The 15,842-nt window shown below is 46.9% G+C and overlaps 1 protein-coding gene across 1 annotated transcript in view; it reads right to left on the bottom strand.

Moving 5' to 3' along the window:
* The window catches only part of syne2b (spectrin repeat containing, nuclear envelope 2b), a 120,281-nt gene that overhangs the window by 56,744 nt on the left and 47,695 nt on the right, over window positions 1-15,842 (bottom strand). The window contains 8 exon segments of the mRNA XM_030117541.1: window positions 37-237; window positions 312-456; window positions 986-1,320; window positions 1,400-3,464; window positions 4,581-4,822; window positions 4,898-5,053; window positions 6,253-6,435; window positions 7,271-14,691. Coding sequence (XP_029973401.1) covers window positions 37-237; window positions 312-456; window positions 986-1,320; window positions 1,400-3,464; window positions 4,581-4,822; window positions 4,898-5,053; window positions 6,253-6,435; window positions 7,271-14,691 — 10,748 coding nt within the window.

Raw genomic sequence — 15,842 nt, 5'->3', positions numbered from 1 at the left:
CTCGGAGTACAGCTCCTGTCTGGGTGACTCCCTTACACTGGTGGAGATGTCTTTCCATTCCGCGACCCTCTGTTTGCTGCGTGCCATCAGCTTTTGCGTCAGTTGGGGTAATCTGGATATCCGCCTGTGGATGGCCGTCACGGCGGCCTCCCTCTCCCCTCGACAGCTGGGCTCCGGGCGCCACTCCTTCAGCTCCTCCAGACGGCCCAGCAGGGAGTCCACCTCCTCACACAGAGCCTGAACCACAGTCGGATCCCTGTCAGTCCCGTTTGTTCGGTTTCAGAGTGAGGAGAGATTTGAGACGTACGTACCTTCAGCTTGGCCTCCTGGTCAACACAGTCACCCAGACTGCTGACTTTCTGAGAGATGAGCTGGACGAGCTTCTTCTCGGCGACCTTCACTCCGTGGATGAGTTCATCCTGGCTCTTGGTGTATTTCTTCTGCAGTTCTGCATATCTACAGAGAAACGTCGACAGTTTAATGTCTCGTAAAACAAAACGATTATGACCGGTGGGCCCGGCAGGACTGACTGAGTGAGCAGCTTCTAGATCCAGTTTTCTCGATGCTGAAACCTTTTCTAGCTAACAGTAGGTGCAGGGTGTGCAGTGGACAGTTCACCAGACCATCACAGGTCAGACAGACACTCCAACAGGCTGATTAGAGTCACCGCCTCCATGAACTCGGCTGCCTTAGGAAGACGTATTCAGAGAAAACCAACACCAGGCCTCAGAGAACTTTAAAAACTCCACATGGGAATTCAACACTGTGAGGCAAACGTGCCTATTAGACCCAAATAAACCCGCTATATCTGAGTCAACGGAACGTTCACCAGCCCATCAAAAGGCCAACACAAAGACAGACTTTCACTCCATTTGTGTAATCAAGCTAACAGCATATGTTTAGATTGAGAGCCAGAAACTCGAACCGGAGCAGCTAGACATCCGGAGCCACAGCCAGTGGAAACCCACTACCGAGTGACCTGTACCTGTTGAGAGCCTCCAGCTGGACGTGTCCCTTCGCCTGAAGAGTGGACATCCGGACCAGGAGCTGGCTCAGGATGTTCTCCTGCAGCTGCTCCACCTTCTGTGGGGATAGGTACGGATGCAGGGCGCCCTGGTTCTGGAGCTTCTCCACGTGGGTCTGGAACTGCTGCTGCAGGGCAGACAGAGCCTGCTGGGTCCTCTCCACGCTCTCACTGCAGGGTCCAGAGGAGCCATGAGGGGGCAGCAGAGAGGCTTCCACCCCTTTCAGGAACTGGGCCGCGTCTTTAACCACAGCGGTGTAGCTCCTCAGGGACTCCCTGGCCTGGGAGATGTTCTCCTGGAATACCAACCATGCAGAAGGGAATAAGCCAACAGTCCACACCCTTTTAGAAACCATGAGAAATGATTCAACTTGCCATTTGAGTGTCACATTCTTTGAGAATCTCATCCTTCAGATCTGTTAGAGGCTCGTGTTCTGGTTCTTCTTGGTCTCCCTTCTGCTGCAGAACCTCCAGAGCCTTGATTCGTGTCTCAACCATCTTCTTCAGAGACATCCTTCTGCGGTGTTCTTTGCAGATGGCCGCCTCACTTGGATCCAGCACGGGGAGCGTCTGAAGCTCCTGCTGGGCCCGGTGGAGGAAGGCCCGAGTGGCCTTCTTCTCCGACTCCAGGTCCACTTCCTGCAGGAGCTTCGGCTCCATGGTCTTGAAGTTGTCGGTGAGCGTCAGCTCCAGGGCGTCGAGGCTCTCCTTGTTCTGTTTCAGCCTCTGCTGCTCCATGTTGAGCTGTGAAGGGTAGAGGTCTGCAGAGATCACCTGCAGGTTGGAACCAGCCTCCTCACACAGCTCCTTCACCAGAGGAACCTGGACAAACAGAGACTGGCACATCTTGAACCTCTCCTCCACGCCCCGGCTCTCGTCTTTGGTCTGGAGAACCTGTTCCTGGATGCTGTCTCTGAGGTCCTCCACCCTCTGCCTCATGTTCAGGTATCTCTCCTGGTCTTTTGCTGTCATTTCCAGGGTGGAAATTTTGCTGTGAATTTCGGAAATGATTGAGTACAGTTCTCTTTTCTTCTCCTGGGGAGTCCAGGGTGGCAGCAGGTCAACCTGGTTCTTGCTCTCCATGATCGTGTCTTTGAGAGGCTCCAAGGCCTGAACGGACTCTGTTGTGACGGGGAACCTGTGTTTGCTCAGATCTACTAGCATCTGCCTCAGGCCGGCCTCCAGACTGTCCAGGCTTTGCTTGCTAGTTTCGACCGTCTGGATGAGCTCCTCCAGCTCCTTCTGGTTGGCCTTCTCGCACTCGGTGATGTCCTGGATGTCCTCCTGCAGGTTGGACAGCTTGTCAAAGAGCTGCCGGGTCTCTCTGTCGCTGAGTTCAGAGGCGATGTCTTTACTCGTTGACAGAAGAGCACTGCATGCCGCCGCCTGCTTCTCGGCCTCGGACAGCGTTTCCTGAATCTGGCTAGTTCTGCGTTCCAGCTCGGTGGGACTTCGGAACTCGCTGTCGGGAATTCTGGAGGCTTCCCGGTTCAGATAAGCCCCCACCCAGCAGTCCATGTCGGCCATCTGCTGGGACAGCATTTCTCTGGTCTGCAGTCCCGACTCCGTCTCTTTCACAGCCTTGGAGAGCTTCTCGGCGGTGGACTTTGAGAGTTCTTCCAGACTTCGGAGAGAAGCCTGCACCATGGGCACTTCCTCCGCCTGGTCCAGCTGTGGCAGCAGCTCCGCCGCCTCCTCCACCAGGGACTCCAGCTGGCCCTGTTTGGCCATCACCTCCGACTGCAGCTTCTTCAGATCTCTGAGCTGCCGATGGACCTCCTCGGGGAGGAGAGCCACCTTCTTCCTCCGGCCCTCGATGTCGCTCTCTGTCTGCTTGGCCCAGGCGAGGCCGTCCCTCATCACCGCCATCATCTTCTCCATGATGGGGTTGCTGCTGTTCACCGTCTGGGAGGAAACAAGCTCCTCCGTGCGGCTGAGTTTGTCCTTGACCCTCTGGAGCTCCTCCTGGATCTGCTTTGTTTCCGTCTCTGACTGCGAGCCGAGGAGCAGTGAGTCGGCCTGCTGCTGGAGGTGAGCGAACTGCTGCTGCGCCGCTTTGACCTCGGCGTTGGCCTCCATCAGCTGCTGCGCCTTCTTGCAATCCCACTGAGTTCCTAAAGGAGCCTCGTCTCCCAGGCCTTCGCCGACGGTTTCCAATCGTTTCTGCAGAGCCGACAGCTCCGTGAGGAGGTCGCTCGTCGCCCGAGAGCGGGCGTTGGCGTGATGTAGGGCGCTCTCCACGGCTCTTTCCAGGGCTCTCCACTGTTCCTGCAGGTCGCCGTGCTCGGTGTGAGCGTTGGCCCGGTCAGACTGGCTGAGCAGCGGACACAGCCGGGTGTGAGTCGCCAGCAGCTCGCTCAGGGCTGCTTTGCTCTGGTCCATGTCTTTCTGTAAGGAGCTGAGACGCTCCGCCTGCTCGGAGCTGCTCTCCGGCGGAGACCTGCAGAAGAAAAACCAGGAAGTGGGTTCAATTCCGATAAATTAGAAGGATCAAAGCATCTTTACTTCTATCTGAATGTTATATGTTTAGACTCAAAGCGTGGAGCTACTCTGTGTCTCTTCTTCTATGGTCTGTCATCTGACACCTTTGTATTTGTTCTTCCATTTGTTGATAATAACCATTATTTTTTAGTTTTTGGCTAATTTTAGTTTTAAAATCTGAATTATCACCTCTCCCCAACCAGTCCAGACACACGCTCCACCTCTGTCTCCTGATGGAGGTTTTTTGTGATGCAAAATTACAGCATGAATGCTGCTTTGTCAAACACTGAGTTTCTTCTCATTGGGGTGGAAGGTCAGACGATTCAATAAATCAAAAAGGTTTTGCAACCATAAAAGAGAGTTGAAACCAAAAAACATAAAGTTGCAATTAAAAAATAAAAGTTCATCAAATAGAATCGATCTGAGAACAAAATAATTTAAGAGGCAACCCCACCAAAAATTTTTTGAGATCGAAACAGAAAAAAGCTTTGGTTTTGAATTCTAAAGTTTTGCTTGCGAATCTGACTGAACCCAATGGGCGGGGTCAACACTGGTGGAAGAGAGAAGAACTCCTATTGGTCGCCCGTCTCTGTGCTGTTGCTGGCTGCTTCCACACTCGGTAAAGGCCAGTACACATTACAGGATAATTGCCCGTTATTAATGGGGCCAAATTTTGCCCTGGCTTTCTCCTTCCGACTGAAACCGGCAAAGGTCTGATTGTCGGGAGTATGCAAATGAGTTCAGGTCCGATCTTCCTGTGGTGTGCGGTGTGTTGATCTCAAAAAAATTTTGGTGGGGCTGTCACTTAAATTATTTTGTTCTCAGATCTATTCTATTTGATTGAACTTTTATATTTTGACTGCAACTTTATGTTTTTTGGTCTCAACTCTCTTTTTTGGTTGCAAAACCTTTCGATTGATTGAATAATAAAGAAACAAAATTATCTCCATATTATTATGAGGAGAATGGATGCATGTCAAATCCTGTCAGTGGTAACACATTAGAAAGAAACGGATTTATGGTTTGCTAAATATCTAAAAAAAACAACTCTAAGAGTAAGAAGAGGTGAACTGACGTCGGGCTTGGCTCCAGTCCTGCGCTGTGCGTCTGCAGAGCCGTCCTGACTGCCTCCACCTGTTTGCAGTAATCTCTGACCAGGCGCAGCTCGGCCTCTTTGCTCTGGAGCACGGCGGCGGCATCGTGAGCAGCGACGCTCCACCGATCCTCGGCGTGGTCCAGAGCGGCTCGCTGGTCGGCGTCGGCGCCGCTCACCTGGGACAGCAGGGACACCTGGGCCAGGGCGGCCTCTCGGCACTCCTGCGGGAGCGTTCACACTCGTATCAGGCGCAATTCTGAAGCTGCCGCCTGTCAGGAATCGGCCCGTCGTCTCACCTTAACCTCCTCCACCTGCCGGGCCATGGCCGCTGGGCTCCGCTCCGCCGGGCGGCTCCTGCAGCTCAGGAGTTTAGATACGAGTCGACTCAGGGGAGCATCGGAATCACTGCTGGCAGCAATGAGAGCCGCCGGATCGTCCTGCTCTGCTTCACCCTGAAAACACACACACACACCACATGCCACACACAGCCTTTTAATGAGCCAGAACAAGTTTTAACAGCATCACAGTGAAAGTGAACCTCATTTCTGCCTTGTGTGGCTTCAATAAGTGTTTCATAAATGTGGAGGACAAGCTGTGAACTTTCATGGATAAATCCTTTCTGAATTTTCTTGTTAGATTTTTTTCAAAATTTCTCTGTTCAAGATCTGCTTGAATGTTTAGTTGCTTTTATACCTCCTTCCTAATCAATCTGTTTGTGTCTGTCTTTATCTTTCACCTTATTAAGTATCCTGAAAAGTGCTTTACACAATAGATGTATTGTTTCTCTTATCAATAAAAATCAGTGGCGATGAAATAAACAAAATGCAGATTGTTTAATGAGATGTTCATGAGTTCATTTTCATTCGTTTCACACTGATTTATTGTGTTTCTAGAACAAATATTTCATTGAAACTAAATTCATATCAGTTCCATACTTCAGGCAGAGTTGGGACTTTAGAGTTTAGGGCTCCAGGAGGCTTCGGGAACTGACCTCAATATAAAGAAACGGATAATGACGCTACTTTAAGATGTGCAGAAGGGAAGGTTCTCTGAGTAGATTTCATTAAAGCTGCTCCTTTCAAGACGGTCACAGAGCATCGTGTCATCTGCGTATTAGATAAGTTTTAGATTGGACTCACGTCCAGAAAGTCTGATTGATCAAAACTGTCCAAAAAGGGACCTGAACCAGAGAACCGGTCACAGGCTCCATCTTGGACACGGGCCAAAATCACTGCAATTCCAAATGTGTCCACTGACAAATGTGTCGTAAAGTTTCCAAACAGTGGAGGAAAACACAGAGAACTGACCTGCAGAAGGCCTATGCTAGTGCTAGTAAATTAGCATTAAAGTGACAACATGTTGCATTTTTGAAGAAGAATCGAGGCTGAAAGATGCAGAAAAGAAGCAGGAAACGCTGCCGATATCGCAGGCAGGATTTCAGATCGGAGAATTTGGAAGAAGAGCATTGAATGTGAAGATGTTCCGTTTTTTCAGGTATTTGTAGGTTATAATGACGTTATTCAGCTCATTTGAACTGGTGGAGTCAAACCTGACCTGTGTGTGAACTGCTTTAGGCTGTATTCACTGTACGAGATCAACACCAAAACACGACAGCGTCACTGAAAGTAGTTCAGACGGCAGTCCCAAATACCTCCAACAGTTGACTGTCGGGTCCTGAACCCGTCAGCTGCTGGATCTCGGTGAAGACACTCCTCATGGCGGCTCCGTCTGGTTCCTCGCTGCTCGCGCCTCCTCCTGCTCCCTGAGAGGACGGACCCTCCCGGTATATTGGTACTCTGCTTGAGATCACTTCAGCTGATGAACCGTGAATCCCCTGTGGTGACGGGAGTTTGAAACAGTAAACATGAACAGAAGTGACAGTTAATCTCTCTGATATCGTGACTCCCTGTGAAAGTCCCTGGTTTGATGCCTGTTCTGGCTCATATTTCTACCTCCAGGCAGCTTATGTTACTTTGGTGAGAAAATACATGAGCGTCTCCTGTCTCCAGTCCCGTATGAGCACCAGGCATATGACACAGGCAGTACCGAGTCAGTACGGAATGAAATCTGTTGGATTTCTCACAAATGAGAACAGAAAATCCGTCGTTGGTGTGTTTACCTCTAAAAAATGTGTCAGTGCATGTACCTGCAGGTACAAGCAGATTAAACATGATCACAGGTGATCACATGACTTCCCTGAGGCAGGGGAACTGGCATCCTCTCTAATTATGGAAATATGTATTTCACTGAAGAGACAGCATGTTGTGGGAAAAGCATTCGTCTTGGCAATAAAGAAAAAAGTCTGACACATATTCAGTGTTGCAAGGTACTAAAATTACATATATATATACATATACAACAACATGAAAAAGTGTGCATGATTTACTTTTTAAAACAGGTTTCATGCTTGTACTGTGTCTTTTTTCTTACATGGAGTAGGAGCAATGAGTGACATACTCTTCCTTGAAAAAAGTGTTATGGGTGCATCCCTATGTGTAACCTCAAGGAAACTAAGAAAAGTTACAAAACTGTTGTGTTTGGTCACTTTGTTTTAACAAAATGTCTCCCTTTCCTTGTTAGAGCACCTGATTGATCTATTTATCCAAGAAAAAAAAATAAACACATGAATCACTTAATGTGAAGACAGATCGCTGGGTCTTTAGTCATACCTGTGGCTTTGGCTGACCGGTGGAGGCTGACATCGTCGGCTGGGACGGTTGACCAGCTCTGGCGTCTCCTTCAGCTCCTTTCTTTCTTGAAGTTTCTGCTCCATCCTTCACCTTTGGGACTGTTGCACCTCCTGCCCGACTGGAGTCTTTCACCCCAGAAGTTTCCACCTGTTGTGGTGAAATGACAGTTCCTGGTTTTCCAGCTTGTTTCTCGCTTGGTTCAGGGACAGACACTTCAGGTGTCTTGTGGACTTTCTTCGTCACGATGGACTTGCTTTCAGCCGTTGAGATGGACTCTTTGGCCTCCTTCGGTCTTTCCTCTGTGGTGCTCAACTGGTCTACTGGAACTCCAGATTCTGGTTTAACTGGATCTTTTTCAGATAACTTAATTTCTGTAATTACCGTCTTTTCGAGAATGTTTCCCTGACGCACCTTGGGAATTGAAGGTTTTCCAGACACACTCAGTTCTGCAGTTTTTGTCTCTGAACTCTCTACCTGGCCAAGAATCCCTTCAATGGGGACTTTGTCATCATACTCTTTTGCAGACTCAACACTAATTGCTGCTTCTGGCTTATCAGAACCTTTCTTTGAAGGACTTACACCTGCAGTTCCTGACCCTGCGGGTATCTTTACTTTTGCACCATCAGTTACATCTTTGGTGGAGACTCTGGCAACCTCTTTTGGGCTGGAATCTTTGGACCCTTCAGGTTTGGTTCCCACAGACTCCGCCATAATTGTTGCATCTGGTTTGACAGTCTGTTTCTTTTCAGCAGCTGTCACCTTTTCTGGAAGTCGACCTTCAGTCTTCTTGGACATTTTCTCCTTTGTGACAAACATTTCACCTCGGCTTTCAAGTAAAGTATCAGACTCATCTTTTGAAGATACTTTGGGGTCTTCTTTAGGCCTGATTACTTCAGTCTTTTTAGGTCTGGCATCGAGGCTTTCAGTTGATTCTAATGTGATGACTGTGACTGGGTTTACTGAAGGTTTTCCAGACACACTCAGTTCTGCAGTTTTTGTCTCTGAACTCTCTACCTGGCCAAGAATCCCTTCAATGGGGACTTTGTCATCATACTCTTTTGCAGACTCAACACTAATTGCTGCTTCTGGCTTATCAGAACCTTTCTTTGAAGGACTTACACCTGCAGTTCCTGACCCTGCGGGTATCTTTACTTTTGCACCATCAGTTACATCTTTGGTGGAGACTCTGGCAACCTCTTTTGGGCTGGAATCTTTGGACCCTTCAGGTTTGGTTCCCACAGACTCCGCCATAATTGTTGCAACTGGTTTGACAGTCTGTTTCTTTTCAGCAGCTGTCACCTTTTCTGGAAGTCGACCTTCAGTCTTCTTGGACATTTTCTCCTTTGTGACCAACATTTCGCCTCGGCTTTCAAGTGAAGTATCAGACTCATCTTTTGAAGATACTTTGGGGTCTTCTTTAGGCCTGATTACTTCAGTCTTTTTAGGTCTAGCATCGAGGCTTTCAGTTGATTCTAATGTGATGACTGTGACTGGGTTTACTGAAGGTTTTCCAGACACACTCAGTTCTGCAGTTTTTGTCTCTGAACTTTGAGGGGCACCTTTAAGAACAGTTTCACTGGAGACGTTGACACCTTCTTTTGGTTTGGCTTCTTTTGCAGACTCAACACTAACTACCCCTTCTGGTTTAGCAGAACCTTTCTTTGATGGACTTAAACCTGCACCTCCTGACAATGCTGGTATCTTTTCTTCGGGAGCCTTTGCGCCATCAATTACATCTTTAGTGAAGGCTTTGGCACCTACTTCTGGGCTGGAATCTTTGGATCCTTCAGGTCTGGTCTCTCTGGTTCCCAAAGATTCTGCCATAATTGTTGACTCTGGTTTGACAGCCACTTTCTTTTCTGCGGCTGTCGCCTTTTCTGGAAGTTGTCCTTCAGGCCTCTTGGAGATCTTATCCTTTGAGACAAATGTTTCGTCTCGGCTTTGAGGTGAAGTATCAGACTCATCTCTTGAAGAAACCTTGGGGTCTTCGCTGAAGACTTTGGCATCTTTTGGTTTGGCTTCAGGTTGTTTTGCAGAATCAACAGTAATTACGGCTTCTGGTTGATCATAAGCTTTCTTTGATGGACTTACACCTGCACTTCCTGACAATGCTGTTATTTTTTCTTCAGATGTCGTTGCACCAAAAACTACATCTTTGGGGGAGGCTTTGGCATGCTCTTGTGAGCTGGAATCTTTGGATCCATCAGGTTTAGTCTCTCTGGTTTCAATAGATTCCACCATAATTGTTGCTTGTGGTTTCACAGCCTCTTTCTTTTCTACAGTTGTTGTCCTTTCCGGAAGAGGTCCAGCCATTCGGGGGATTTTCTCTTTAATGGCAAACTTTTCAGTCTGACTTTCAGGTGAAGCATCAAGCTTGACTTCAGAGGAGACTTTGGAATCTTGTTTCAGGCTGATTTTCTCTCCATCCTCTCTGGTTCCCACATCTTCCAGAATAATGATTGCCTCTGGTTGATCACTGTCATTCTCAAACACACTTATCTCTGTCACTGTCGTCTCTGCTGGAATGTAGGATTCAGCTCTGACATGCCTTTCATCCAGTCTCCGAGGTGCCCCATCTAACACATCCATGTCAAGGTTTTGCACCTCTCCAGGTGTAGCATTAGTACTGTTCATGATTTCCAGGCTAATCACTGCTGCTGGTTTCCACATCCAATCCTCTGCAGTCCCTGTCTCTGTATTACCTGGCTGCCCTTCTGCAAAGAAAGTTGACACCGGTTGAGCGGATTCACTCAAACATGCTTCGTCTTTGCTTTCAATGCTGATGTGCGCTTCCACTCCAGTATCACTCGTCTGAGGCACATTGATCACTCTCATCAAGTCTCCACCAGTCTCTTCTGCAGTGCTCGGCATGTCCAGCTGGATGATACGTACTTCTGGTGCTTTGGGGATTTTCTTCTCAGTGACAAACTTTTCGTTGGCTGAACTATCAAGCACATCTGCTGTTGGGACTTCTGTACCTTCTTTCAAGGTGAACTCTTTGAGCTCTTCGGGAGGAGCTGCAGGATGTTTAATGTATTCAACAGTTTTTTCTTTTGCCTTTGAAGTCTTGGGAACTCTCTCAGTTGTCACAATCTTTTCACCCAAACTTTCAGCACTGATTGGTTCTGAGATCTTGTCATATACATCTTCCTCACTGGTCTTTGCCAGATCACTTGTAGAAGGTTTTGGAGAACCTTTGGGACCTTGTGGCTTTCTCTTACTTGATGAAACCTTTTCTTTCTTGACAACAGCTTCGGCCTCTGGAGGTTTCAAGTCCTCTTGTGTAATTACCGTCTCTGGTCTTGAAGAGTCTTTCTCAGATGAGCTGATTTCTGCTTCAGGCTTCTTGGAGCTTTTCTCAACTGCAACAGACTTTTCAAGGAGTGGTGCGATTTCAGGCTCACCTTTTGTGGAGACTTTGGAAACTTTTGCCTCTTCAGGCTGAACCAGAGGACGTTTCACACGCTCACCTTTAACCACAGCTTCGGCATCTCCTTCAGGTGATTTGGGGATCTTCTCAGTTGTATCAGAGTTTTCCTCCAGTTGCTTGATTGCACCATCAATGATTTCTGTAGTTAACACCTTTGCTGTTTCTGTGACAGTTAAATCTTTTTTCTCTTTGGGATCTTGGTATTGAGATGATGTACCGGACTCTTCCGTTGAAGAAACTTTAGGTTTTTTTGTTATCCTGCTCTCTTTGGCCACTTTAGGTCTAGCTTCGGTCCGCCCAGTTGATTCTGATGCGATGACTGTGACTGGCTTTACTTGAGGTTTTCCAGACACACTTATTTCTGCAGTTGTTGTCTCTGAACTTTGAGGGGTGCCTTTAAGAACAGCTTCATTGGAGACTTTGACACCTTCTTTTGGTTTGGCTTCTGTTGCAGACTCAACACTAACTACTGCTCCTGGTTTATCAGAACCTTTCTTTGATGGACTTACACCTGCACTTCCTGACAATGCTGATATCTTTACTTCAGGTGCCTTTGCACCATCAATTACATCTTTGATGGAGGCTTTAGCAAGTTCTTTTGGGCTGGAATCTTTGGATTCTTCAGGTCTGGTCTCTCTGGTTCCCATAGATTCCATCATAATTGCTGCTTCTGGCTTGACAGCCTCTTTCTTTTCTGCAGCTGTCATCTTTTCTGGAATTTGTCCTTCAGCCTTCCTGGACATTTTCTCCTTTGTGACATACTTTTTGTCTCGGCTTTGAGGGGAAGTATCAGCCTCATCCTTTGAAGAAATTTTGGGGTCTCCTTTTATCCTGATGTCTGTGGCCTTTTTCGGTCTGGCCTCGGTGCCTCCAGTTGATTCTAATATGATGACTGGATTCACTGTGGTTTTTCCAGAAACACTAATTTCTGCAACTGTTGTGTCTGAACTTTGAGGGGCACCTTGTAGAACATCTTCACTGGAGACTTTGACACCTTCTTTTGGCTTGGCTTCACACTGTCTTGCAGACTCAACACTAATTACCGCTTCAGGTTTATCAGACTCTTTTTTTGACAGACTTACATCTGAAATTTTGGACTCTGCTGGTATCTTTTCTTCAGGTTCCACAGATTCTACCATAATTACTGCTTCTGGTTTTATAGTCTCTTTCTCAGACAAACTCTTTTTGGCAGCTGTACCCTTTTCTGGAATTTGTACTTCAGCTTTCTTGGAGATTTTCTCCTTCGTGACAAACTTTTCAGTCTGACTTTCAGATGAAGCATCAAGCTTGACTTCAGAGGAGACATTGGAATCTTCTTTCAGGCTGATTTTCTCTCCATCCTCTCTGGTTCCCACATCTTCCAGAATAATGATTGCCTCTGGTTGATCACTGTCATTCTCAAACACACTTATCTCTGTCACTGTCGTCTCTGCTGGAATGTAGGATTCAGCTCTGACATGCCTTTCATCCAGTCTCCGAGGTGCCCCATCTAACACATCCATGTCAAGGTTTTGCACCTCTCCAGGTGTAGCATTAGTACTGTTCATGATTTCCAGGCTAATCACTGCTGCTGGTTTCCACATCCAATCCTCTGCAGTCCCTGTCTCTGTATTACCTGGCTGCCCTTCTGCAAAGAAAGTTGACACCGGTTGAGCGGATTCACTCAAACATGCTTCGTCTTTGCTTTCAATGCTGATGTGCGCTTCCACTCCAGTATCACTCGTCTGAGGCACATTGATCACTCTCATCAAGTCTCCACCAGTCTCTTCTGCAGTGCTCGGCATGTCCAGCTGGATGATACGTACTTCTGGTGCTTTGGGGATTTTCTTCTCAGTGACAAACTTTTCGTTGGCTGAACTATCAAGCACATCTGCTGTTGGGACTTCTGTACCTTCTTTCAAGGTGAACTCTTTGAGCTCTTCGGGAGGAGCTGCAGGATGTTTAATGTATTCAACAGTTTTTTCTTTTGCCTTTGAAGTCTTGGGAACTCTCTCAGTTGTCACAATCTTTTCACCCAAACTTTCAGCACTGATTGGTTCTGAGATCTTGTCAGATACATCTTCCTCACTGGTCTTTGCCAGATCACTTGTAGAAGGTTTTGGAGAACCTTTGGGACCTTGTGGCTTTCTCTTACTTGATGAAACCTTTTCTTTCTTGACAACAGCTTCGGCCTCTGGAGGTTTCAAGTCCTCTTGTGTAATTACCGTCTCTGGTCTTGAAGAGTCTTTCTCAGATGAGCTGATTTCTGCTTCAGGCTTCTTGGAGCTTTTCTCAACTGCAACAGACTTTTCAAGGAGTGGTGCGATTTCAGGCTCACCTTTTGTGGAGACTTTGGAAACTTTTGCCTCTTCAGGCTGAACCAGAGGACGTTTCACACGCTCACCTTTAACCACAGCTTCGGCATCTCCTTCAGGTGATTTGGGGATCTTCTCAGTTGTATCAGAGTTTTCCTCCAGTTGCTTGATTGCACCATCAATGATTTCTGTAGTTAACACCTTTGCTGTTTCTGTGACAGTTAAATCTTTTTTCTCTTTGGGATCTTGGTATTGAGATGATGTACCGGACTCTTCCGTTGAAGAAACTTTAGGTTTTTTTGTTATCCTGCTCTCTTTGGCCACTTTAGGTCTAGCTTCGGTCCGCCCAGTTGATTCTGATGCGATGACTGTGACTGGCTTTACTTGAGGTTTTCCAGACACACTTATTTCTGCAGTTGTTGTCTCTGAACTTTGAGGGGTGCCTTTAAGAACAGCTTCATTGGAGACTTTGACACCTTCTTTTGGTTTGGCTTCTGTTGCAGACTCAACACTAACTACTGCTCCTGGTTTATCAGAACCTTTCTTTGATGGACTTACACCTGCACTTCCTGACAATGCTGATATCTTTACTTCAGGTGCCTTTGCACCATCAATTACATCTTTGATGGAGGCTTTAGCAAGTTCTTTTGGGCTGGAATCTTTGGATCCTTCAGGTCTGGTCTCTCTGGTTCCCATAGATTCCATCATAATTGCTGCTTCTGGCTTGACAGCCTCTTTCTTTTCTGCAGCTGTCATCTTTTCTGGAAGTTGTCCTTCAGCCTTCCTGGACATTTTCTCCTTTGTGACATACTTTTTGTCTCGGCTTTGAGGGGAAGTATCAGCCTCATCCTTTGAAGAAATTTTGGGGTCTTCTTTTATCCTGATGTCTGTGGCCTTTTTCGGTCTGGCCTCGGTGCCTCCAGTTGATTCTAATATGATGACTGGATTCACTGTGGTTTTTCCAGAAACACTAATTTCTGCAACTGTTGTGTCTGAACTTTGAGGGGCACCTTGTAGAACATCTTCACTGGAGACTTTGACACCTTCTTTTGGCTTGGCTTCACACTGTCTTGCAGACTCAACACTAATTACCGCTTCAGGTTTATCAGACTCTTTTTTTGACAGACTTACATCTGAAATTTTGGACTCTGCTGGTATCTTTTCTTCAGGTTCCACAGATTCTACCATAATTACTGCTTCTGGTTTTATAGTCTCTTTCTCAGACAAACTCTTTTTGGCAGCTGTACCCTTTTCTGGAATTTGTACTTCAGCTTTCTTGGAGATTTTCTCCTTCGTGACAAACTTTTCAGTCTGACTTTCAGGTGAAGCATCAAGCTTGACTTCAGAGGAGACATTGGACTCTTCTTTCAGGCTGATTTTCTCTCCATCCTCTCTGGTTCCCACATCTTCCAGAATAATGATTGCCTCTGGTTGATCACTGTCATTCTCAAACACACTTATCTCTGTCACTGTCGTCTCTGCTGGAATGTAGGATTCAGGTCTGACATGCCTTTCATCCAGTCTCCGAGGTGCCCCATCTAACACATCCATGTCAAGGTTTTGCACCTCTCCAGGTGTAGCATTAGTACTGTTCATGGTTTCCAGGCTAATCACTGCTGCTGGTTTCCACATCCAATCCTCTGCAGTCCCTGTCTCTGCATTACCTGGCTGCCCTTCTGCAAAGACAGTTGACAACGGTTGAGCGGATTCACTCAAACAGGCTTCGTCTTTGCTTTCAATGCTGATGTGCGCTTCCACTCCAGTATCACTCGTCTGAGGCACATTGATCACTCTCATCAAGTCTCCACCAGTCTCTTCTGCAGTGCTCGGCATGTCCAGCTGGATGATACGTACTTCTGGTGCTTTGGGGATTTTCTTCTCGGTGACAAACTTTTCGTTGGCTGAACTATCAAGCACATCTGCTGTTGGGACTTCTGTACCTTCTTTCAAGGTGGACTCTTGAGCTCTTCAGGAGGAGCTGCAGGATGTTTAATGTGTTCAACAGCAATGACTGTTTTTCCTTTTGCTTTAGGAGTCTTGGGAACTCTCTCAGTTGTCACAACCTTTTCACCCAAAGTTTCAGCATTGATTGGTTCTGAGACCTTGTCAGATACATCTTCCTCACTGGTCGTTGTCAGATCACTTGTCGAGGGTTTTGGAGAACCTTTGGGACCTTGTGGCTTTCTCTTACTTGATGAAATCTTTTCTTTCTTGACAACAGCTTCGGCCTCTGGAGGTTTCATGTCCTCTTGTTTAATTACCGTCTCTGGTCTTGAAGAGTCTTTCTCAGATGAGCTGATTTCTGCTTCAGGCGTCTTGGAGCTTTTCTCAACTGCAACAGACTTTTCGAGGAGTGGTGTGATTTCAGGCTCACCTTTTGTGGAGACTTTGGAAACTTTTGCCTCTTCAGGCTGAACCAGAGGACGTTCCACACGCTCACCTTTAACCACAGCTTCTGCATCTCCTTCAGGTGTTTTGGGGATCTTCTCAGTTGTATCAGAGTTTTCCTCCAGTTGCTTGATTGCACCATCAATGATTTCTGTAGTTAACACCTTTGCTGTTTCTGTGACAGTTAAATCTTTTTTCTCTTTGGGATCTTGGTATTGAGATGATGTACCGGACTCTTCCTTTGAAGAAACTTTAGGTTTTTCTGTTATCCTGCTCTCTTTGGCCACTTTAGGTCTAGCCTTGGTCCTTCCAGTTGATTCTGATGCGATGACTGTGACTGGCTTTACTTGAGGTTTTCCAGACACACTTATTTCTGCAGTTGTTGTCTCTGAACTTTGAGGGGTGCCTTTAAGAACAGCTTCATTGGAGACTCTGACAC

The sequence above is a fragment of the Salarias fasciatus genome, chromosome 19 (genome assembly GCF_902148845.1).
Source record: "Salarias fasciatus chromosome 19, fSalaFa1.1, whole genome shotgun sequence".
In the NCBI taxonomy this organism is placed as follows: domain Eukaryota; kingdom Metazoa; phylum Chordata; class Actinopteri; order Blenniiformes; family Blenniidae; genus Salarias; species Salarias fasciatus.
The sequence above is the reverse complement of the archived record's forward strand: the minus strand, read 5'-3'. Positions and strand labels throughout refer to the sequence as shown.